The 26,468-nt window shown below is 39.0% G+C and overlaps 1 protein-coding gene across 15 annotated transcripts in view; it reads right to left on the reverse strand.

Annotated features, from left to right (window-relative positions):
- The window catches only part of LOC126184838 (battenin), a 236,288-nt gene that overhangs the window by 92,618 nt on the left and 117,202 nt on the right, over positions 1–26,468 (reverse strand). For 9 of the 15 annotated variants that reach the window (XM_049927434.1, XM_049927432.1, XM_049927437.1 and 6 more), the window contains one exon: positions 14,901–15,026. The exons of 5 other annotated variants lie outside the window; for them this stretch is intronic. In XM_049927434.1, coding sequence (XP_049783391.1) covers positions 14,901–14,925 — 25 coding nt within the window. In that variant the 5' untranslated portion in view covers positions 14,926–15,026. Of the gene's footprint in view, positions 1–12,770; positions 12,846–14,900; positions 15,027–26,468 lie in introns of those variants that run through there. One more of the 15 variants, XM_049927442.1, reaches the window with a different exon arrangement.

Here is a 26,468-nt window from a genome sequence, read left to right on the forward strand (position 1 = left end):
ATTATTATACTCATCTGTCTTTTCCTATATTTGCCACAGCACAAACATTTGATCTGCTGTTAACCTGTTATGCCAAAATCCACACTGATATCCTCCTGGAATCTCTTCTGCATATAGAGCTAGCCTGCTGTAAGTAACACTAGAGTGAATTCTATAGATTACATTCAGCAGAATAATTCTTCAGTAATTCAAACAATTCTTGTCTCTTTTTTATGTATTGGCTGCATTACATCTAAGGTCCACTCTTCTGGAATTCTTTCATGATTCCATATCAACTTAATAAATCTGTGGATCTTTTTTTTTAACAGTTTTGCAGCTATTTCAATAGTTCCTGGTGGTTCGTATTTTTTGGGACAGTGCAATGCCTTCCATACATCCTCTAATGTCAACTGTCCTATTAGAAGTGTCCTCCAAAATTCCCTTGAATCTCCATTTATCCACAACATCTTGTTTATTTGTCAGCAGATTTCCCACATTGCCCTTGCATGCTGTTATTTTCAGTCTGTATTCTTGAGTTCGTTCTTTAATATTCTTTGACAATTTCTGCTTTCATTCCTGTGTCAGAATGCATTAATGCTTTCATTCCTTTGGTAGTGCTCTTCAATCTCCTCTATATTTCTCTTAATGATTTCTCTTTTTCTCCCCTCCTTCATACTCTTGATGCCTCTATTCTTTCTTCATTAAATAACGCCAGATTTGATCTTGTTTTTTGTTGTAAGCATTTCAGTCTTCCTTACTTTTTTCTATTCAACTACCTATCTACATTCATAATCATACTACTTTTCATTTCTGAGTTTCCTTTTTCCCCTTAGTATTTCATGTGTTGTTGTCAAAATATTAAAAAGTTTTAATCTTTTTTCTATATGGTCTCCACAATCTCTTGTCTGTAACTCCTGTCTCAATCTGTTCTGGTACTCCTGAATAATTGCCCTATCTTTCTGTCATTCTATGTTCCATTTCTTTCCTCTGGTACTATTTCCTTTGGCAGCCATAGCAAGTTTCTGCCTCATTTTTGCTCCTTCTGGGTAATGGTCACAATTGAGGCCCAGCTCCTTGATACCAATATATGGTCCGAAACTTCCCGGCAGATTAAAACTGTGTGCCGGACCGAGACTCGAACCCGGGACCTTTGGTAGAGCACTTGCCTGCGAAAGGCATAGGTCCCAAGTTCGAGTCTCGGTCCGGCACACAGTTTTAATCTGCCAGGAAGTTTCATATCAGTGCACACGCCACTGTAGAGTGAAAATTTCACACTAGAATATATGGTCTATTTTTCAGAGTAATCAGTGGAAAATCACCTTACTGCAAACAACATTAAGCAGTTTTAAGTGAAGTCTTACTTAGCATAGCTGTGACATTATGAACAGTTGGCTTCATACTAAAAATTACATGTTTGCATTTTCTAATATTGACACGCATACTATGAAGAGAAAATTTTTCATCACAGACATCATTTCATGCATAAAACAATACTACTTTTGAAATATATATAACAAATGCTACTGAAAAAGGCAGTGTAATGTAATGAAAAACAATGAACATGTATTAATCTTACTACATGCTTATGCTGTTGTGGATATATAACAGGCTGAATCTTTATGGTGGCACTGCAGCGCCAACTGTACAATCCAAGTATGCCTCAATGACTATCATAAAGTCTCAACTTGCCAACTAATTTTCAGAATAAGTACACTGATATTCAACAGTAATACAAAATGTTTGCATTTTAAGCTACAATGAACCATATTTTGCAAGAAACAACATCCTCCACTGTAAGCTGCAAGTGTAAGGGAAAGTGTAATTACACAATCAAATGACAACTTCTTCAGACATTACATATCTAATTTCAGTCATAGTTGGTCGAACTCTTTCATCAAATATTAAGAGGAACATTCTTTTGTAAGATCAAACACTAATTTAAGGAGATAATTTAATCATCTGGGCAGCTTGACTTAGATATTCTCCCATATTTTAAGAACTTAGTACTTTTGTGGCAACACAGAAGGTTCACTGGAAAATTTTCTGACTCATTCTGTAGTAAAAATTGTGATACTGCATTTAAGACAAAGAGATATATGAGACACAAACTACCTACCTTCAGGAGGAACAACTTCCAATACAGCTGATACAAGAACATGTGTAGCTTCTGAAGCTCCAGTTTCCTTCTTAGAGGTGAGAAATGAGGACATAGTCAAGGTAACTTGGAATGTGAAAGCATGTAACTCAGAGCCCGTATTAAGAGGGAGCCAAGTTTTGAGACACCTTGTCTTTGTCTCCAACCTTCCCCAAATTTTTCCCTTTTTCTTACCTTGACAAAGAAATCTGTTACTTCTAAAGCTTGAAGTTTTATTTCTTATGTGTGTTAAGAATCAGCTGTAGTAGGAGCTGTAACTCTTGAAAGAAAATATTGGCAGGGATTCCATCTGACCTTTACTATATATTTCCAAATAATCCCATTTGGAAATGTCTCTGCCACTCTTCTGGTCCCTTCCCTTCTGGTTAAGGGTTTCGCACTGTCCAAGTGTGACATGTTCGGTGCTCCTTTCTATAATGACAAAGGAACTCTTCTTTAAAAAAATATAACTGATCACTAATTAAATCTCAGGCATTCATAATAAGATTATTGTATACCCATGCTGCTGCCTGTGAGCCACCATCAACCAAATATGTGTGTACCACGGACTGCTGCAGCTCAGGTCTGCTAGCTATGCATCCCTCTGGAGAACAAGAGAAAGACTCTGGGGTCGACACAAACATGCCTGGTTGTTTTCAACCAAACCTCCAGGACCTACCACAGTACAGTGTGGTGACAGAATGTCCCATAGCAGTATATATAGGGGCAATCACTGGCACCACTTCTCTTTGCCTGCTGAATGCCAAGCCAGTATCCTTGTGCCAGGTGGATATTTAGGCCTCTCTACAGCCAGTGCACACTCTGGGCTAATGACAGCTGCACTTAGCAGCCCATTAATTGGAGTTCACACTCAAGCCCTTGCCTCACTGGACTTCACTTCAACCTTCCTTGAGCTCACACCTTGCTGAACCTTCTCTCTGCCATCCCTGAGGGGCTGGACCTTCTCTCCACCACCTAATATCACATCAGGCTGAACCTCATCTCCAATCATCCACACTTACTTTACTTTACTTTTGTGTCTGGAAACTACAATTTTGTTTGCCCAGTATTGGGCAATGTCCAATGTTTCTTCTTTAGCCAGCCACAGATTGTCAAGGGTGCATCTGTGGGGGCAGGCAGGGCATTGTAGGAGATGTTCCATGTCCTGTCGAGTGCCGCAGTCGCATTTGTCGTCATTTTCGTCCAACAAACCCCATTTGATCAGATTAGATTTCACAGGAGCCACCCCAGTTCTGATGCGGTTAAGCATTCTCCAGGCTTTCCAATCACCAGAAATGCCGCTTGGTGGGTCCTCTCTTAGTGGATATCGAAAACCAGTGCATTCAATCATCCACAAGTTCATTGTCTCACTGGACTTCTACCATCAGTGATCAAATTCCAGTCCAGAACATTCCAGTGCAACAACTGTGCTGACTTTCAGCCTAACCTAGTAGTGGGGACTTACATCCCAAGGAACTGTGCAGCTGTATTTTGTTTGATCACACTTAATAAACATATCATTTTTCCTGGTTACCTGCATACATCCATTGTAGCGTGTTGCTCCCCTCAATGGGAAGTACAAACGCGGTAACATCAGATGGTCTAATGCGTGTGATGTTTCCTCTTTACTCTTCATAGTACTTTGTTGTCACCATGGACCCAACATTTCTGCAATGCTGGTGGGAGCAGTTACAGCTCCAGGAAAAGCAACAACACTTGCAGAAAGAGTTAATTCAGGAGATGCTCAAATAGAATTTGGTGTCGGGCCAGGTGCCTGCCCATACACCTCTCCTCCGCTGCCCCAATGCCATTTGAGAGATTCAACAAGTCTACAACTGGCCACTGCTGCTTCTGAAGTTGGCCCCATTGTCGCCTATCCCACTGCAGCCATCACCTTCGCCTCCAGACTGTCGGCACCGTAACATCTCAGGCAAGTGGCACTGGTCGAACCCCTTGCTCCCATCACCTACCGATGCCCTTCTGACACCTCTTTACGCAGGTCAGCCAAGGATTTTCGCCTTCTGCCATGCTGCCGCTGTTAGCACCTCCTTTCTCATCCATTGCTAAGGCTCTGCCAACATCTCCAACACCTCTGCCACTCGTCTGGTCCCTTCCCTTCTGGTTAAGAGTTTTGCACTGTCCAAGTGTGACATGTTCGGTGCTCCTGGCCTCCATCCATGAGGTGCTTTCAGGGACCTCATGACCCTGATAGTACAGACATCAAGTTTTTGGCAGTGTTTGCCAGCTTTCCAGCATCCTCAGCAAACTTCGGACAGCTCTTCTGCTCCATGGTTCCACCCAGCATTTGACTCACATTCCTTGCAGCTGCCATTGGTTTAGTCCTTCCTCCCATCAGCCCTCAAAACCCCACCATCACTTCACTGGCTCATCAGCACTCCAGCATCTCAGGCATCCACTGCTGGTTGAGCCCGTGCATCCCTCTGACTGCTGACATCCTGCCAAAGTTGCCCCTGCCACTCCATGCTGTGGTACCCACGTGTTCGGTCCAGCTTTCACAAGTTTTCCATCTCAGGCGCTGTCTGTTGACAATAAGGCCTTATTCAGTCTCTTAAGCACCATCCTACAATTTCTCACATCCTTCTTCTCCTATCCCACTGCCCCTCTTCCCAGAATGGCCACGCATCTCATACTCTTGCTCTCTTTCCAGTAGGGCAAAATCACAATACACACTGCAGTGTCCCTGCCATGTTGACTGTCGCGGATTCCTCACCTCCTCAGGATGCCCCACACAGGCCACCAGCTGAGCATTCTTAGGCCTTCGGCTATCCACTCCTACAGATTTCAGCACAAAACCTGACCACATCAGGTTCACTTCTGCAACTGCCTTCAGCGGCCAGATCGCCTTTCCTAGCTGATGACACTACCCACCTTTCTCCTTTTTCTTGTATTCACCCTCCCAGTTCTCATCCGGGCAAAGCCTCCACTGTTGCAGCTGCCTCCACACCACCTACCTTCAGCCATCATTCCCTAGGTTCCAGCCTTTGCCGTCATGAGCAACCATACCAGGTATCACTTCCCCAATCCTGAAGGTGGCTCCTCCCTCTGGCTAGGCTGCCACTTCATCTCCAAGATGGCTCTGCCACCTCGTCCTTATGCAGGTAGGGATATTATATGCCCAGGCTGTCGAGTGTGACATGTCACTGACCATACAGGTGTGTACCGTCGGCTGCTGCAGCTCAGGTCTGCTAGTTATGTGGCACTCTGCAGTTCAACAGAAACAGTCTGTCAGTTACACAAAGATGTTTGATTTGTCTCAACCAAACATCCAGAAGCTGCCATAATACCATGTGTAGCCAGCCTCACCAACAGCAGTAAGTAGCGCTTCAACTGTGAGCAACACTATCTTCCACAAAATCACATGTCCGCCAAATGCTGCCTCGATATCTTTGTGCCGGAAGGGTATTTGTGACGCCACCTGGCTGCTTTTCAACCAGTGCACAATCTGGGTGTCAGCTGTGCTCAGCAGCCCATCAATCAGAGTTCACACTCAAGCCCTTGCCTCACTGGACTTCGCTTCAACTGAGCTCACACCACACTAGACCACATCTCTGCCATGTTCAAGCTCATGCCTCGCTGGACCTTGTCTCTGTAACCCTCAAGCTCATGCTTCACTGGTCCTCATCTTTGTCACCCTCAAGCTCATGCTTCGCTGGACCTCTTCTCTGTCACCCTCAAGCTCATACTTCACTGGAACTTATCTCTGCTTTCCTTAAGCTCAAGCCTTGCTGGACCTCATTTCAGCAGTCCTTGAGCTTAAGTCTCGCTGGACCTTGTCTCTGCCATCTCTGAGCTCACTCCTCACTGGGCCTCATTTCTGCCATCCACAAGCTCAAGACTTGCTAGACCTCGTCTTCAACCATCCCCTCAACGTCTTGCTGGACTTCAAACATAAGTTATTGATTTCTAGTCAAGTGCAACATCAGTGTTGACTTTCACCCAAACCTAGTACCGTGGACTCAAATCGACACTGTTCGACAATTTCATTCCTAGACTCGAGGAACAGAGATTAGATTAATACTGAACTGTGATAGTGGGGACAAAAAGCACAGTTACACTCATCTCAATAGCAAACATTGATTACCATATAAGAAAAACCACAGCTAGCTCCTAAATCCTAAATGTCTCCAAATACATTCTGAGTGAAAAAAATCTTCACCTTCAATACTACACATATCTATGAAAACAGGTATAAGGCTGTGCTAACTAGCACCATCATTACACTGGGTGGGAAATACAATACAGTACATTAAACCCTCTACTTATACTTCAACAAAGTTCTAATACTACTTATGATTTTTTTGTTATGAGCATTACTTGCAGAAAAATAGGTATTTTAAGTATGTAATATACAGCCAGCAAGGATTCTCATACTTTGCATATACATTCACAGGAAGATACAATTCACTCAGCATGAAACAAATACATTTTCACACTCTATAGGAAAATGCATTTGCTGGACAAGTTTTAGACAGGGGGTAACAATTACCTTTCCTGTCATTGCTTACAGTGGCACCAGTGTGTCACTGTTAAATTTATTAAACTGAGTAACTAGTCTGCACCAAACTTGTGTAACTCCCAAAAATTTGCTCAGAATGAATACAGTATTGCAAGTCCTATCAGACTCTCTCAAACAAAATTTACAGTGAACAAATGGAAAACAACAGTAATGGTAGTATGAAAAAATATGTAAGATGTAAAAATCAATACAAAAATGATGATGTATTAATGAGCAAGTTAAACAATTTTATTATCTCAGTAGTATAATTTCAGAGGACAACAGATGCTTAATGGAAGTGAAGAGAAGGATGGCATTGGTAAAGCAGCATTTATGAATAAGAAAAACATTTTAAACAACACAGATATGAATATAGATGCCAGAAAATCCTTTACAAAATCATTTGTATGGAGTACACTGCTATATGAAAATGACAGATTGACTCTGAGTAAAGTGGAAAAGAATCAACTTGAAACTGCTGAAATGTGGATATGGTGGAAAATGACAGACCAGTTGGACTGAAAGAAAAACCAACCTGGAAGCCTCAAGGGAAGTCAACAGAGAAGAAGTATTTAAGAAACTGGAAATGACAAAAATAAAATTTATTGTACACATCATCAGACACACCTTCATCATTAATATTCTTGAAGGGAAAGTGCTGCAAATTAAAGGAAGAGGGTGGCCTACAATGAAGTATTTGGAATACATCAAAAAGAAGATAGGACGTGACAGTTACATGGAACTCCTTTGAAAGAAGAGAGAGGTTGCATTCTTTTTGGAATATGTATGTATACATAAGAGATCCTGCATTCAACTTCACAAGTGGGACTAATCACCTATGGACATCTGCAAACCATAAGATCCCACAGTACACAAATTGTATTTTAATGATATGCAAAATAATTCTGGCACTTGTACATTGATCATACTTTATGTGGAATGAGACTCACACTTAGCAACTGGATAGAATAACCAATTTCCTTCATCACATTCCCAGAAGAAAAATGTTGAGTCAAAATAAACACTGCTACAAGCCATACCAGTGAACATTAGAAAATAGTCTCTTGTCTTAAGAAATAAAACTGTCTCAATGAATGTAAGAAAAGCTGCATAACCAACTACCAAGTCCTTGCTGCCCCTATATGGGGTAAGAGAGCAGTGTTACAAATGACATCAGATTTGGTAGTTACACATGCAGGCAATAAAAGCTGTAGGTAGAAAATGGACATGGCAACTAACAAAGCTGAATTTTCATTTAAAAAATTACCAGAAAGAATGAACTATCAGCTTCTGGAAAAGAAAAGTGGTTAAGTTTTGAGCTGTAATAAACAGGTTCTCACACATTCAGTATTCAAGTACAACTTGAACACAGTACTCGACAAATGTTTCTACATAAATCTCCCCTTTGGACAATGTTTTCAAACTTTTTATTGTACGCAAAAATTAGTATTTTCCATACTACACATACAGTGTCTTGAAAGGAGGATATAAGATGAACATCAACAAAAGCAAAATGAGAATAATGGAATGTAGTCGAATTAAGTCGGGTGATGCTGAGGGAACTAGATTAGGAAATGAGAAAACTTAAAGTAGTAAAGGAGTTTTGCTATTTGGGGAGCAAAATAACTGATGATGGTCGAACTAGAGAGGATATAAAATATAGACTGGCAATGGCAAAGAAAGCGTTTCTGAAGAAGAGAAAGTTGTTAACATCGAGTATAGATTTAAGTGTCAGGAAGTCGTTTCTGAAAGTATTTGTATGGAGTGTGGCCATGTATGGAAGTGAAACATGGACAATAAATAGTTTGGACAAGAAGAGAATAGAAGCTTTTGAAATATGGTGCTACAGAAGAATGCTGAAGATTAGATGGGTAGATCACATAACTAATGAAGGAGGTATTGAATAGAATTGGGGATAAGAGGAGTTTGTGACATAAATTGACTAGAAGAAGGGATCGGTTGGTAGGACATGTTCTCAGGCATCAAGGGATCACCAATTTAGTATTGGGGGGGAGTGTGGAGGGTAAAAATCGTAGAGGGAGACCAATAGATGAATACACTAAGCAGATTCAGAAAGATGTAGGTTGCAGTAGTTACTGGGAGATGAAGAAGCTTGCACAGGATAGAGTAGCATGGAGAGCTGCATCAAACCAGTCTCAGGACTGAAGACCACAACAACAACAACAACAACAACAACAACAACATTAAAACAATTAAGCCAAAACTAAAATCCTCTTCATTTATAAAGAATTTGTTCATCATTATGAACAACAACCAGACTTTATCACAAACCAAATTCTTTAGTGAAAATAATTATGGGATTGTTTCTACACAATGAACTTTAAGAAAAAGCTAATCTAGTGTACAACTCATGTTTCCCCAATACTGGAAAGTCATGTGTGGAAAACAAAGAACAGAAGGAATAAAGATGACCACATATCATATACACTGCCTGACAAACAAAGTGAAGTATCTGGATGGGCATGAGGAAATGAAATGAAACTTCACAGGTTTAGACGGTATGTGATATAATTTCAGTGATTACAATACTGAGACAAAGTAACAAAGAAAGTGGCAATATGAGCCCACTTGTCAGAATGATGGTGCAACCCATCTGGCCTGGACACATGCACTTATTCAGTTGGGAAGGGTGTTATGAGGCCATTGTAGCCTCTCCCGAAGCAAGCTGGCACACAACTGTTGTAACTGGTCCTTGGTGTCCTGGATACCAGCACTGGTACACAGTTAATGTGTGAGCTGGTCTATCAGGGATGGGTCTGGGGATCTTGTTGGCCACAAGAGTACCTCAACATCTTGCAGGCAGTTCATGAAGACACGTGCCATGTGTGGATGGGCATTGTCCTGTTGAAAACAGATCCATGATGCTGTCACATGAGAGATAACACATGTGGACAGAGGATGTCTGTGATGTACCATTATGTTCACTCAGTCTCTACCACCTATGACCTAAAGCCACATGAGTATGCCTGGCCTTATATTCCCACACAGTCCAACACCCGACTACAGTCATAACCGAATGCCCCACAAATCTGAAACTGCACAATGCGACCAACCTGTCAAATGGAAACACACAATGAAGCCTCTTTCAAAACCTTTCAAGTGCTGATAATGCTGCCTTATATGAGGCATCTCTGTGTCCTTCATACTGATCACTCAACATCTGATGACACACTAAAGACGAACAACACTAATGTACTCTGGTGGCTGTTCTACCTGTCACAGGGAAATGGTAACTCTAATTATTTACATACCTGCCGATGGTTTGTACGTGTACACAGCTACACTGACATCTGACCATGTCTCCTGGGTGCTTCACTTTTTTGTCAGACAGTACCACTAAGGCTGTGAGTGATCAAAATGCATATAAACAAAACTGAAATTGTTTATAAGTTTTTGGACATCATCCTGCAACACTGACTAACAAAACACACACACACACACACACACACACACACACACACACACACACACACACACACACAGAGAGAGAGAGAGAGAGAGAGAGAGAGAGAGAGAGAGAGAGAGAGAGATGCAAATCCACAACAACATTGTCTCAGGGTTGCAGCCAGACTGGGTGAAGATTTGTTCAGATGGAATGAGTGAGAGGAACACCAAGTATGGTAGAGGGGAAGGGAAGGACTGAAGAGAAGGGAGGCCAATAAATAGAAAGGAGAGGCAACAAGGAAATGGGATAGGAATGTAATTTTGGCAAGCTCGGCATTATGCTTTCAGGGGAAGTTTCATTTGACACACATCATAGTGGTAAAGTGTGTTGTGTGGCAAGTAGAGGAGGGTAGGTGGAGAGAGGAAATGGAGGAGGAGGATGAGGATGAGGAGGAGAAAGAATGCTAGGAGACCAGTGGAGATGATTGTAGCAAAGAGTTTAGTCGAGATTGAGACCTGGAGTATTGGAAGGATCCAAGGATGTGTTATGAGGACAGTTCCCATCTAATCTATATAATTGGAGAAGCTGCTATTGGGGGGAGGAGGGGGGGAGGGGACATGAGAGGATCCAAGTGGCATGTGTTATGCAGCAGCCATTGAAGCCATGTACATTGTGTTCAGTGATGTGTTGTGCCATTAGAGGTAAACTTTACTTTTGGTCACAGTTACGTTATGGCCATTCATTTGGGTGGACACATGGTTGGTGGTTGTCATGCTTACATAAAAGGTTAGGTAAATGTTATAGCAGAGTTGGTATATGACATGGCTGCTTTCAAAGACTGCCCTTCCTCTGGAGGGTAGGGTAGGGTATGCCTACGACGGGACTGCAATAGGAGGTGCTGGTTCATTCCATATGACAATCTTGTGCCTGGGTCTTCCACTATGGCAAGGGTTTGGGAATAGGAATAGCATAAGGATAGAACAGAGTTTTTGTAGATAGTGTGTACACTGAAATGCCACTTTGTAAAAATTGGAAAGGATCTTGGAAAGGATATTCCTGATTACATGTCATGATGAAAGGTGTTCAATAAACTGGATATGCTGTTGCTGTTTGGTGCACTTTATGTGGTCGTAATTTTTATGGAGTCACTGTAGAGGTGAATGTCAATGTCCAGGAAGGTGACACATTGGTTCATTCATATGTTATGCCTATTCTCAACCCCTTCCCAACTAAACTACATGTCCAACAACTTCAGTGACTACTTCATAACATTTGCCATCTGGATCCTTTATCCCTCCCTTCCACAAACCAGCTGCAGTGAAGATGGAAACTGTCCTTACATCATGTCCTTCGCAAAAGGAAGGAAGTAAAAAAGAAAGATAAGGGTTTACCCTCCAATCGACATCGAGGTCATTAGAAATGGAGCACAAGCTCAAACTGGTTCAAGGATGGGGAAGGAAATCAGTTGTGTCCTTTCGAAGGAGCGATTCTAGCACATTCCTCTAGCAATTTTGGGAAATCATGTAAAACCTGAACCTGGATGGTCAAACATGGGTTTGTAACATCACCCTCCCAAATGGGAGTCCAGTGGGCTAAACACTGCATCACATCACTCAGTCACATGCTCTGACCTCACAATCTGCCCAGCATCAATCTTCACTAGCTCCTGTCCCACATCCACTTCCAACACTGTCCTCATGCCCCCCCAACCCCCCCTCCCTCCCCACAGCACTCTATTAATCTACACCGACACTATTCCCTCTGTAGTCTACCTTTTCCTCTCTCCTCTCAACCCATTCCTCCACTTCATCATGTGCCCAAAACAATTTTCCCTGTTGGCATCAGTGCGAACTTGCCAATTTCACATTCCTACCCCACTCACCATTTGGTTCTCATTCCCAGCTCTCAGCCTTCCCTCCATCACTGCCCCCCACTTTTCTAGTTCCTTTCACCCTTTCTTCCAATCGGAACCCACCACCCAATTCAGGGTGCAAAGCTATAAAAATGTTGCCCTGCATGTGTATGTGTGTTTTTTGTTAATCATTCAACTCTGAGGAAGAACATCGTCCAAAACCTTAGCTACAATTTAAATCTTGTGTATGTAGCTGTCAATCGCTCAATACAGCAGTTATATGGTGAATAGTTACCTTACATGTTTTGTCTCCAAAAATGATAAGATGTACTTTCAAGAGACACATTAGTTTCTAATGTGTCTCTTACATGCAGGAGACAAACCAGTTTCGCTTCAATTTCTCAAAGGTAATATTTCTAAATATGAAACCTTCTCCATTTTTCCCTTTGCACTATCTCTAGGTTGAAGTGAAATTGGCTGACTTGTCTTCCTTACAAGGCTGCATGTAAAATATCTGGTTATGATGCAAATTTACTGAAAATTATACATCACAATAGTTAAGAACAACTGTGAAAAAGGAGACTACAATTTTACATATTTTCCTGTTACATTTTACTGAATATGTGATTTAAATGATAATTATCTTCCTTGTTATGTTACACAGATCACTGAAACAATGGGGTACTTCAAATGATGAAGATAACAAACATCACTCCCAGTGTTCTAAAGCCACACAAGACAAACGCACAATAAGAGCTAAATGACTATTTAAAATATGGAATGGATTGTGTGCTGTACTCAGATAAAATAATTTTTTGTAAAGTTAAAACTTCTAGTTGAAATCAGCACAACTTCTGAAAATGGTGTTAACAGGAAACCTTACTTCATTGGTACATGCCTCAGGAGACGGAAGCTAGACGGCATCAGCTGGATGTCACACAGCTTGGATTTTGAATATCTGTACAGACAATTTTATACTGATATTAAATAACTGAAATATTTTATGTGAAAACTTGTGGCTAGATATGTGACTGAACTGAAGATTTCTTGAATGATGGTGTCTATGTCTCTTTAAATGCTAAAGACTAAACATTAAGAATGCACCATTAAAAAGTAATGGGAGTGCTGCTAGTCACATTGAACACAAATTATTTAGTATACAACTCTGGTATTAATTAAATAAGTTTATTGAGAAAGAGTACCCAACAAAAATTGAATTCTGGAGGACCTGTAATGAATTAAATCATGATACTGTGGCTAGAAGTTGATACAAAATGTGTAAATATATCACCTAAAGAAGTCAAGTATGAAATTATTGCAAGGGCAAATTAAATATATTACCAGCAAATAACATGCTATAACGGTCAAATAATCAGAGTGATCATTAAATGCAACATATAACTGGAATTCAGGAAAGTGCAGCCTATTTATGAAAGAGATGGCTAAGGTAATTTGTGTGGTTTATTCATCAGTATTCTAGTTTGTGGTGTACTTCACAATACAGAATGAGTAATAAGAAGAATAAGATTAAAGCCTTTTTTTAAATTCATAAGTGATTTACTTGTGGTTGGTGTGAAAATATTACTCATGTGCTCTGCAGACATGCAAAGACGGAAATACAAGAAATATAATCACATAAAAATTTTATCTTAAATACTCGAGATTCTTCTGAAATAGAGATGTATATAATAATATTGTTTTTTTTTTCTTTTTCTTTTTTTCTGGTGCGAGAAAACCTCCACTGCACATTGTATGCTGCCTTCCATAGCATAAATAAAACAGGTTTTTTTAAACAGTGAAACTAATGTGGGCACTTGTTTCCTTCTATCCAGCAACAGGTATATAGAAGCATTTAATGAATACTTGCAGCTGTATTTAGGGTGAATCACCATTCATGAAACATATTACAACAACAGCAGTGACTAGACAAAACAGAATGATTAAAAAAACTGAGAAGAGAGAGAGAAAGAGGGGGGGAGGAGGGATAACACTATGTCACAACCAATAACCAGAAGGATGTTTTAATGAACAAGACACAAAGCCTCTAATGCACTGCTACCAGAAAAAAGCATATTTCGTGGTATCCAGAAAGAAAATCTCAGAAGCAACTTTTAATGAACAAAATACAAAGCCTCTAGTGCACTGCTACCAGAAAAAAAGCGTATTTCATGGTACCTACAAAGAAAATCTCAGAAGCAAGTTTTAATGAACAAAAAACAAAGCCTCTAATGCACTGCTACCAGAAAAAAGCATCTTTAGCGGTACCCAGAAAGAAAGTCTCCATTCCACAAAAAAAGTTAGTACAATCACCTCATAACACATTAAGCTGTATATTACACACACTATCAAATCACAGCCAAATTTACAAATGAAACATAAATTCTGTTACAGCTGCAACTACCCCTTTACCATTTTCAAGTCATCAATACCCTACACTTTATAAGTATTAAATTAAGTTATAAACAATTAAATACACAATCCTGTAAAGAAAATGAGCCAATAACTTTGGATACCTACCACAGTGGCAGCACTTAATAACAAAATATTTGCAGAAATGTTTTAGCTTATTAAAAAAGTTAAATATAGCAAACACTACAGCTGAATTTCAGGCAAAAAACAGAATGAAGAAGCAGAATTTACAACAAATGTTTGATTCACAAAAACACCAAGCATGCTCTACTCTAATGAATTATTTCTTTCTTACTGTGACTGATTTGCCCAACAAAACTAAAAATAAGGAAAATATGTTTCACATTGTGTACAAAATTGATCCTTAATTACTAGAGAAATACATCTGTATCTTGGGCTAACAAAATCTATTTGCATCATTTAAAATATTGTATAATAAACACAATGTGCAGTATTAAATTCAATAAAATGTGCTTAGTATTTAAAAATCTGCTACATTTTATTGTGCTTCAATTTTTGGGAAGAAAACAAACACTCATAAATACATGCGGTAACCTGGCATGCAATACATCTTCTCTCATACCTTTGTAAGGAAGTGACTTACTTTCTGCAGTTTCCTCTTTTGTCATGATAAATATTCACAACAGTTCCAAATTTTACACCAACTTTGATGCAACGGTACCGAACTGCAGAATTCAGATCTCGATTGTTAGAGATGGAAAGAAGGTTACTGTAAACATTTCAAAGCAAAGCAACAAAAAGTCAGACAACAGAAAAAGAACCCTCTCATCCGCAATTAAAGTGTATAACAACAAGCACACGACATACATTAGAAAACTACACAAAATAGCATACTGTATTAGGTAGATATTTCAAACTTCCTCTTGCTTCACTTACAGCAAGGATGAAACTATATGCACATAATATGAAACAAGGAACAGTTATTTTGTTAAGTATTGTTAGCATCCAAGCTATGTACAGCTCAGAATGAACGTTGCGAAAAGCATACACAGTAGCAATAAACAGGAGAATTCACTCACAAATTACGTAACAAGTCCTTCAATACAAGGAATGGGGAAAAGCAATAAAAATGCAGGCTGTAAAAGGGATAAAAGCGAATACAAATGTGAATAACAGCTTAAGAATAAGAACAGTGAAGTTAGTAAATTTCTATCGAATTTAGCAACACACATTTTTCTGTAATAATTTATTTGTACAGATATATCACAGGTCCATAAATGCAACGACGAGGAAAAGAAAAGAGATACACTGAAAATGAGGCAGGAGTCAGAATGGAAAAGAAGGCAAGGAATTTGGTGGCACAAATTATTTCCTGCCAGGTTAAAATTGTGTGCCAAACAAGGACTCAAAGTGGGGCCTTTCCCTTCACAGATACTTGCTCTACTGACTGAGTTATCCAAGCATGACTCATAACCTGCCCTCACAACTTCACTTCTGTCAGTACCTTGCTTATATCTTGCAGACTTGACAGAAGTTCTCCTGCATACTTTGTAGTACTAGCAGTCCAGGAAGAAGGGATATTGTGGAGAAATGGCTTAGCCACAGTATTGGGTATTGTTTTCAGAATGAATTTTCAGTCTGCACCACAGTGTGTTGGTTTAAACTTCCTTATTGATTAAAACTTTGTGCCAGACCTGTACTCAGACTTGGGACCTTTGCTTTTCACAGGCAAGTGCTCTACCAACTGAGCTATCCAACCCTGACATACAACTTGCCTCCTCACAGCTTGAATTCTGTCAGTACCTCCCTCCTATCTTCCAAAGTTCACAGAAGTTCTCCACTATGCCCTTTCTGCCAGGAGTACTAGTCCTGTAAGGTATGCAGGAGAACTGTGAAGTTTGGAAGGTAGGTGAGAGATACTCTCAAAAGTAAAGCTGTGAGGTGGATCGTGAGTCTTGCTCCAACAGCTCAGCCAATAGCATATTTGCCCAGCAAAGAAAAGTTGCCAAGTTTGATTCCTGGGGTGGCACACAGTTTTAACCTGCCAGGAAGTTTCAAATCAGCACACACTCCATTGCAGGGTGAAGATTAGGTCTGTAAATTATTTCCTGTACATTCACAGCAACAGCATCTTTTTCTTTCTGAGTAGGTACAATGCAGACACATTTACAAAATATACCATTTATGTAACATATTTCATCCATATCACCAGAAAATTTCATCCTGCAGTTTCATCTGAATTCTAAGGAAACTTGTAAATCTGTCAGTAAGTGATTGCATTTTGAAAAAAAGAACTGTCACTAGGAAGAGGATGAGTCTCCACTGTTTCACACCATGTGACTCTAGGGTTGATGTTAAATGTATCTGTGGTATTGCTGCGGGAGAGGTCAGTTATGTGTGAGTGAGGTGCACTTGCATGCTTGCTTGTGTGAATGAATTGTGTGTGAGTGGGGGGGGGGGGGGGGGTGAGGGGTTGTCTTCTTTTCTGATGAAGGCCGTGGGTGGTGAAAGCTAAAGTGTAAGTGTCTTTTAATTGTGCCAGTCTGCAATTTAACATGTCATCTTTTCCTACAATGTTGATATTGCAACCTAGAGTTTCCATTTTTTAATTTGAATGAAATTGTTTCAAGCAGTCCTGAGTTAAGCTTCTGTATCACCTGCTTCTTACAAGCGTGTGCCCAACAACTCAGGAAAATTTCATTGCAATTAAATGGATGGCAAAAGAATGCATGCAAGACAAACAAACAAATATCCATTTTTATATATTAGATTCTAAATTGTGCTGGTAAAAAATTATATTTGCTTATTAGTTGCAACTTACTTTCCTTAATAAGACCTATGGAATAGCCAGACAGGATTTTTATCATCAGTAGAGGTCATTTTGATGGGAACAATGTTAGCCTGGCGGGCTTTTCAGTTCATCTTAAAAGTGTTCATAATGAAGGTTACACGTCTATGCATACGGTAGGTGGACAGTTTTGCTTTTTGAGGCTTCAAGAGGATGAATCACAACCTGCTTCCACACATGTTAAGAACTTTTCATACACATTAATAGCCAAGAAACTGAACTCCTGCTACGAGTTTTGGCAAAGGTATTAATTATAATTAACATCAAGAGACATAAGTGCAGAAAAAGGAAGTTAGCTAGCAGTTTTATAGTAACATTTTTGTTGGTGGCTAACAGTGGATACATCTTTCTAGGAAAAGTCTCCATGCCAAGAGGCCACTGTGAACATCACTCTGCCATATCTGGATGGTTCCAAGACTTTCAGAAGAGTAACTTCAGCCTCAAGGGTGTCTGTAACTTTTCATCAGATAGAGAGATCTACAGACCTTTCTGCAGTTGTGAGTCAGTCAACTCTGTTTGTTATTTATACACACCACAATGCGTTACAGAGAAGAGCTGATATCTTGCATCTTGTGGTGCAAAGAAATGCTTCAAAAATGCATTCCATCATACATACAGAACTGTTTCAGGTGAGGAAACCTGTTGTATTATTATGATGTGTCAATCAAATTGCTCGACAAGGAATGAGTATTTAAAGACAATGATGCAGCACCAGTCACAGCCTGCAAATCTCAGTACTTCAAGAAAAGAACTGAAGTTCTTCGCTATGGATCTGATGGATGATACATGAAACAATCCCTTCACAAGTTACTGAGGTGCTTAGAACTAACAGTGCAAAATCAAAATGTGACAGTGGTTTCTTTCATCATTATAATACTGCAACAGATAAGTCAGAAATATACTTAGCTGCAGTAAGCTTTAGATTTGTTCACTATAAGCCTCACTGCCCCACAGAAGATTTTGTAAGTGAAGCAGATTCTACTTTATAAAGATAGAGAGCTCTTCGATGCACAGAACAATAGTTATACCCAGTAGTCACAAGACAGATGGTAAAAATTGTCTGAGAAGTGATCTCCAGGAAAGAGGGAGAGGTACAGTGAATTTAATGAAACTTATTATCAGAAAGTATATGTGGCTGCAATGCACAAATATTCTAGTAGTCCTCGAAGGCAAATAAAAATGTGCCAGGTCATAAATATTTATTATGGTATACAACCTCAATATATCCATAAATGATCTTGTGGATAATGTCAGAAACTCCAATAGGTTATTTGTGGATGATGCTGTTGTCCCTGGGAGGATAGCAATAGTGAAAGACTGAACCTACATGCTGAAAAACTTGCAGAGGATTAATGATTGGTGCAGGGACTGGTAGTTGACAATGAATGTAAATAAATGTAATGAACAGAGCATAAATTTGTAGAGAGCTGCATTATCTTTCAGTAACACTATTGGTGCTTAATCACTAAAAAGAGTAATAATTATAAAATTCCTATCTCCACATAGAATGACTAATACTGGAATGACCATATAAAACTAGTTGTAAGAAAAGCTGCAAGTATTGTTGAGGAACTGTTTCCAGTGTATAAGCCATGGATTACTCAGGGCATAAAAATCTCATGTAAGACAAAAAGGGAATTATATGCATCAGCCAGATTGTCTAACAAGTCTGCAATAATGAGGCAGTATTAAGTGCACTCTAAGATATTAATGAAGGTGATACAAAAATCCAATATATGTGCTCAAAAAATGAAATTAATAACTCTGATAACAAAATGAAAACCATATGGAAATATGTGAAAAATGAGACAGGGAATAGTTCAGCTGCCAAAGAAATGATTAGTTTAAGAAACGGGTGCAATAAAGTGAGCGAGCCTGAGAAGGTGGCTAGTACTTTCAACAATCATTTCATAACAGTTACAAATCTGGGAGGGTGCTTAGGTTCAGTAAATAAAGCTACAAAACTCTTACATAACACTCTAAGTCACCAAAACAGATGAGATTCTGCTGGAGGTGATAACATTTCCAGTAAATTATTGAAATACTGCTGTAGAGGAATGAGTAAAGTCCTCTGCCATAGTTTTAATTTGTCACTTGAGGAAGGAGTAGTCCCTAACAGATTAAAATATGGATGTATATGGACAATTTATAATAAGGGGAAAAGACAGGTGCAACAAACAATCAACCAATTTCAGTATTCTAATGGTTTTCAAAGGTACTGAAGAAATTGATGCACAGCAGAATGGCTGAGCATCTTAGTAAATACAACAATCTTGGCCATAGCTAGTTTTATTTTCAGAAAGGAGCATCAAAAGAGGATGCAATACATGCATTTGTTGAGAATGTTTTGGCATCCATGCATGACAATGTGATAACGGTTGGAATATTTTGTGATCTGTCAAAGACTTTTGACAGTGTTAGTCACCATATTCTCCTGAATAAAGCCAAGGCTCTAGGAATGAGTGGAATGTCAGGCAAGTGGCTTGAATCTTACCTATGTGGTAGAAAGTGGAAAGTTATCATGGAAGGCATGCATGGTGGCCATGTATCTTCAGACTGGGGCTCCACTGCTATTGGAGTGCCTAAAGGCTCAATAATGCCCCCCCCCCCCCCCCCGATTTTTCTAATAACCTATTTACAAATGATTTGTCAATACATATAGAACATGGAAAAGACTCCATGTTTGCTGACAACACCACTACATCAGTTAACAGTCCTTCAGGAAATAAATTAAGTGACGTAGTAAAGAAGGCATTTGCAGATGTGGTAAACTGGTTTAAAATTAATGGTCTCTCAGTCAATACGAAAAACACAAATTGCATTCACTTCCCCTGTGTTACTGTCACAGACAAAATAAATTAAAAATAGGTGAGCATGAGATTTCCAAAGTTGAGTCTTCCAAGTTTTTGGGTCTGCATGTAGATAGTAAACTGAAGTGGCACTACAATATTCAAGAGACAGAAGCAAACTATAAGAATTATGTGTGGAGTCCATCATAGGCACTCGTGCAGAAATCTGTTTAGAGATCATCAAATCTTTACAACATGGCTCAACATATTTTTTTCCCTACTGTGCTTTGTTCTTTTTTTTTCTTTTTTTTTAATTGCTCAAAAGCAATAATTCATACCATAACGACGACACCTGGAGAAAACTGGATATTTCCTATGATCCAAAAAAAAGATGCAGAAGAGGGTTGTGTACAAGGGAACCAAGATTTTTAATGCCTTCTCATTACAAATTAAAAATCTGATATGAAACATGTCCAAGTTTAAAGAAAAACTAAGGCAGTTACTTCTCGATAGATCTTATTACAGCATAGATTAATTTCTTAGCCACAATGCATAATACATCTTTCATATTCTTAACTCCATTTTTGTGGCTTATATGGTGGATTCATCATTCTTTGTTTATGTACAGCATAACTTATACTAAGTAGTGAAGAAATATATTGTAGCTTATATGTTGGGCTATACATAAGTTTCTGTTATTCATAGCATATTATTCATATAATTCATAAGTTCAGTGTACTTGTGTACTAAACAATGGTTTGTACACATTTCACTCATTCTTTACACAGTGATCAGTTCATGTGTGGATCTATGCAACTTGAAATAAATAAATAGGGTGTAAATAAATAAATAAACACATGGTGCCCTCTCATGGTTCAAACAAACTGGTCACAATGCATACTGTCCTTCTTGGTAGTGTTCAATATCCTATTTGACATGGCTCCCACATATTTGAGCAATATTCTATAGTGTCCTAACAATTAACCACAGTCTGCCACATGCTTTGTCTACAACTGAGCCTATGTGAATCATTCCATTTCATGTCCATACAAATAGTTACACTCAAGGATTTGTATGACTTGACTGATTCCAATTGTGACTCACTGATACTGCAGTAATTGGATACTACACTTTTTCTGTTTTGTAATGGGCAAATTTACATTTCTGAATATTTAAAGCAAGTTTCTAATCTTTGGACCACTTTAAATTTATAAATTTATCTGAGAGAATATTTGTGGAACTTTTTACAGTCAGTACTTCATTACAAATAATGCCATCATCTACAAAAAGTTTCATATTACATTTAACACTGTCTTCCAAGTTCATTAATATGCAGAATGAACAAGTATATATCCCTGGGTCAAGCCTGAAGTTATTTCTACATCTGTCAATGACTCTTCATCCAAGATAGCATGTTGTGTGCTTCCTACCAAGAAATCCTCAATACAGTCACAAATTTTGCTTGATACCCCATATGAGCATAATTTTGATAATAAGTAAAGATGCAGTACTAAATCAAATACTTTCAGAAGTCAAGAAATATTGCATAGATTTGGCAGCCTTGATCTGTGGCTTTAAGGATGTCATATGAGAAAAGTGCAAGTTGGATTTTGCATGACCATTGCTTTGGGATCCATGCTGGTAGACACAGTGGAAGGCATTCTGTCCAGATACCTCATTATGACTGTGCCGAGAATATTTTCTATGATCCTACAACAGTTGTATGTCAAGGGTATTGGACAACAGTTTGTGGATAATTTCTGTTACCCTCTAATAGAGTGGTGTGACCTCTCCTTTCTTCCAACTACTGGGCACAGTGTGTGTGTGTGTGTGTGTGTGTGTGTGAGAGAGAGAGAGAGAGAGAGAGACTGGTGTGACCTCTCCTTTCTTCCAAATACTGGGCACAGTTTGTGTGTGTGTGTGTGTGTGTGTGTGTGTGTGTGTGTGTGTGTGTGTAAAAGGAGCCTACCATATATCATTGCTAAAACAGAGGCTAATTCAGCCACAAATTCTGCATAGAATCTGAATGGGGTACCATCACTCCCTGGAGCTCTAAGCAGTTTTAGGGATTTCTGCTATTTTTCAAAAATACTATCATTAATATATTTCACTCCTTTTGGCAGTGGTGTGAGAATTTAATTGGGACTACACTCCTGGATTTTTCTTTGCAAATGAACATTTGAAAATGGAGTTCAGCATACAAACTTTTGCTTTGCTACTTTCAATTTCAGTTCCTGTGCCACTCACTACTGTCTCAACACTATAACGTTGGAACTACTAACAGCTTTTACATTGATGAAAATCGCTTTGGATTTCATAACGTATATGTTGCTATGGGAGTCACTGAAGGCTTCAAGCATTTAACCTCTTGACAGTCAAGTGTATTTCATTCAGCGTCTCTCTTTCTATGTGGTACATATCTATCCAGTGCATGGTCAACTACCCTTTTAAACTTGAACCACAGTTAGTTATACATGTTCCTATCTAGAGCTAGTTTCAAGTTCTTCACTGAGATATGATACTTCCTCCCCTTCATCTAGTTTGCTTAAAGTATAAATCTTTCTACTTGTTTTAGTTGCCCTATGTACTTTGGTACCATTGTTGCCACAACTGCTTTATGATCACTGATGACAGTTTAAATGTGAACATTCTCAAGGAGGTCCTGTATATTTGTTGCACTAGATCAAGCATATTTCCATCAAAAATGCGTTTCTGAATTATGTGTTTTATGTAGGCATTTAGCATTGTTGGAACATCCACCACTTACAAAACTGCAATCATCCCACTTACATGATTCTTGAAGTTTTTCCAGTGTACTGAATATTCTATGAGGTTTCGGGATTGCAGGCAGATCATGTTGACTTCTTGCCACAATATTTCAGCTGCTAACCAAAATATTTTGGCAAGAAGTCAACATGATCTGACTGCAATCCTGAAACTTCACAGAATGTCTCAACTGGCTGTTGGATGATTAAAGTCTCCTCTGACAAGGACAGTATGATCAGGTAATGTATGTACTAGTGAACTGAGGTTTCACTAAAGTTTTCGGTTACATCTGGGGTTGAGTCTGGTGGTACACAGTAGGATTCAGTTATATGTCTATTTCCCTCCTTCACAGTGAGTCTTGTGTAAATAATAATTTCTAACTTGGTGGATTTGAGTTTCTCGTCTACAATGAAAAATACACCACCTCCATTTCCCACTAGCTTATCTTTTCAATAGGTGGATTACAAAGTATAGATGTAGGTCATAACTTCTCTGTAGATTCATATTTCCCTAAAACCTTCACCCAAAACATCAGCCCATTAGAAACAACAATCTTCACAATACTTTCAGAAATTCCAGCAATTCATGGAACTATTGCATCTATGAAATCTATTCACAATCACTGTGGTTCAACTGTCATCAGGAAACCATACTCCTTGGAAAGCTTTAAGAAGCATGAAATAGAACTTAATGAAAACACAGTTAAGGTCTTAATGACACTAAATATCTTACAACAGCTCTGTAACTGCCTTCTGTTTTCTGAAAGTTTGTTACCATAAAGAATGCAAGAAATTAAGCTATCTAGAATATAAATGGAGCAAAGTCAAATTATATTTTATCTGGCACAATTCTATTGCTCTAATTCAGCTGTAATGAACTCCTGTGTGTGTGTGTAGGGGGGGGGGGGGGGCGCACGTGGGGAGGGAGGGCATCTTCACTCCTAAATTAATTACATTCAGCCAGAACTTTCGTTACCATATTTATATTGCAGGTGTAGGTTTATATGACTTAGCTGCATTTACCATTAGTGACTGCCAGACAGCATCAAAATTAAACAATTGCCCATCACTTTGTATATGCTGCAGTATCAAGTGAGACTATTAATCTTTACAATATCTTTATTTTACAGCGTCTGGAAAGTGTAAATGTAGAGACGTTAGTGATAGTTATTACACAACACTGTAAAAAAGATGTTATCCCAAAGGGGCATATTATTTCAGATAATGTGCTTTCCGACCAGGAACAGGAGCGATATGACAGTGGAGTGATGCACACGAACATTTATGCTTGTATCCTTTTGACCTCCAGAACAAAAAACCAATAGTTTTAACAACCATTAACAACTGGTTGTTGGTGTGTAAAAAGACAGGCTGACAGAATTAGAAGGCAGAAAGACAAGAAAAGTAAACAACATCATTTTCCAGAATGGAATTACACAAAATATGTATGTGAAGAATGCATACCATTAATGAAAAAAAAGTAATGCAGAAAGATGCAACAAATTGAAAAAAGTGTTACTGAGATAAAAATGGAGCAACCAAATTATTGAAATAAAATAATGTTATGAAGAATTGTAACATAACAATAAATGATAGATATTACAAGAGCAGATATTACAGCACACATTGATAAGACTACAAGACATAAATTAATGTGTCATAGTTCAGAAAATAAATAGGAAATGGCTATTGCTAGAAACCAAGAATAGGGAGGGGGCATGAGGAGGCTAGAAAAAGTTATCAGTAAATTTTGGTTGAATGGGGACAGGTATTACACCAGCAGTTAAATTCAAACAGAGAGTGTGATTCATCACACTGTTAGAACAAAAATGATATCAGTCAAGTGAGGGATAAAAGTCACATACTATGACTGAGAATTAAATGTTATCCGAGAAATATTACACAAGAACGACAGTTATGCTTTGCAAACAGTTAGGGGGGGACAGAGTCGCTGATTTCTTCTAACGGAAGAGGAAGCAGTCAGGTACAAAAACTGTAGATCAAAAGATGTATGAAAAATGAAATGACAGGTTTACCAGACAGAACACTGTGTGTGTGTGTGTGTGTGTGTGTGTGTGTGTGTGTGTGTGTGATGTATTTGGGTATTATGGTCATATGATGCAGAATACTTACTTATAGAGGGTACAGAAAAATAAAATGTGAAACTTATATCAAGATGGTACATAGCATCGAATAGGACAATATTTGCCATACAATCACAGAGATGAAATATGAATCAATGGGGAAAGCCAGTAGCCAGTCACCAATGAGCAGAGTGGAGTGAGTCACGGTAATAGTTTAAACTAACAGTCAAGAGTTTGGAAAACTTAAGATATCTATCCATATATGGTCATCGGTTCATGATGTCTCCCCCCCCCCCCACCCCCACCCCCACCCCCCGTGATGTTTACCGAGTACTAGTTAAAAAATTATTATATCGGTGACGTGAAGAGTTCCGAAATTGTAACAAGTGTTTACCCTAATGTTTAACTAGTAAAATGGCTACGCTAAGAATTCCAAAACTGTAACGAATGTTACCCTAGCACAACACAAGCTTACTTTTCTCGCGCCACATCGTCGTAATGGGCACACTGACGAACTATGTGCTTACCAGACAAAGTGCCACACGCCCGTCGATGACTGTTCAAACGTGTGTGAAATCTTAAGGGACTTAACTGCTAAGGTCATCAGTCCCTAAGCTTCCACACTACTTAACCTAAATTATCCTAAGGACAAACACACACACTCATGCCCGGGGGAGGACTCGAACTTCCGTCGGGACGAGCCGTCAATGACTGTCTATTTCTTTATGGTCGGAGTCCCACGACGGAACAATTACGAAGTAAAGTCATCGGGCAAATTTTGTTCGATTCAGTTAACCTTCACTACACTCGCCTCACTACCAAAGTTTTCTTTCGGAACCCTGTATATCAGGTACCGTATCTAAAGCATACAATGGACAAATAACGGTAACAATCCAACCATCTATCTAAAAACACAATCTACACATATCTCGGCGTTTCAAACTTCATTAAGAAAATACGAACTTGTTACCTCAGTCCAGTTATCTCGTTTCCCATTGTCACAAATCAACAATAGCAAACATCTTGGGAAATCTCCCACTTATGATCGCTCCTGTCAGCCACCGCGCCGAGTGCCAGCTTATTTCGCGCGGACTTTATTATATTGCCATATCTTCATCTCAGATTTTTATCAACAAATCGCTCTAATGATTGCTCATGTTCATCCACCACCCTTCCTTCGTAATATCTGAATCACAGTTCCTCAGAGCACTGCTAGACGGTAGACGTACACATAAAGAAACCCTGAGTACTGGGTACCGGTAGCTGATTGGGAACAAAATAACATATATTACGAACATGTCGATTTTCTACCTTCCACCTTGACATGTGGTAGAGAACGATTACGTAACCAGCGTGTCAAAGTAGAAATCAGTACACATTTACAAGTGGTCTGATAAAAACTGATAATTCAAGACGTCGATATCAACCACTCTAGTAACCAAGAGATTAAATAGACATAAAAGAATTCTCGGTTTAATATGCGAGGTGCACAGGAAATATGTCCAGTATAGATTATACATTACTAATGTATAACCTATAATGAAGTACAGGTACTATTTAGAAAAAAGCTGCACAAATATCCAGTCAGAACTTGTAGATTTCAAAGTGGTACAAGGCAGTATACATTGCCATTCGAGTGGCAATAGTGTCACAGGAATACTTCCACTCGAGTGGTAATAGCGCTACAGTGTTAATTCCACTCAGTCTACTACTTACTGACTTTAC

Source organism: Schistocerca cancellata, chromosome 4 (assembly GCF_023864275.1).
Source record: "Schistocerca cancellata isolate TAMUIC-IGC-003103 chromosome 4, iqSchCanc2.1, whole genome shotgun sequence".
Lineage (NCBI taxonomy): Eukaryota > Metazoa > Arthropoda > Insecta > Orthoptera > Acrididae > Schistocerca > Schistocerca cancellata.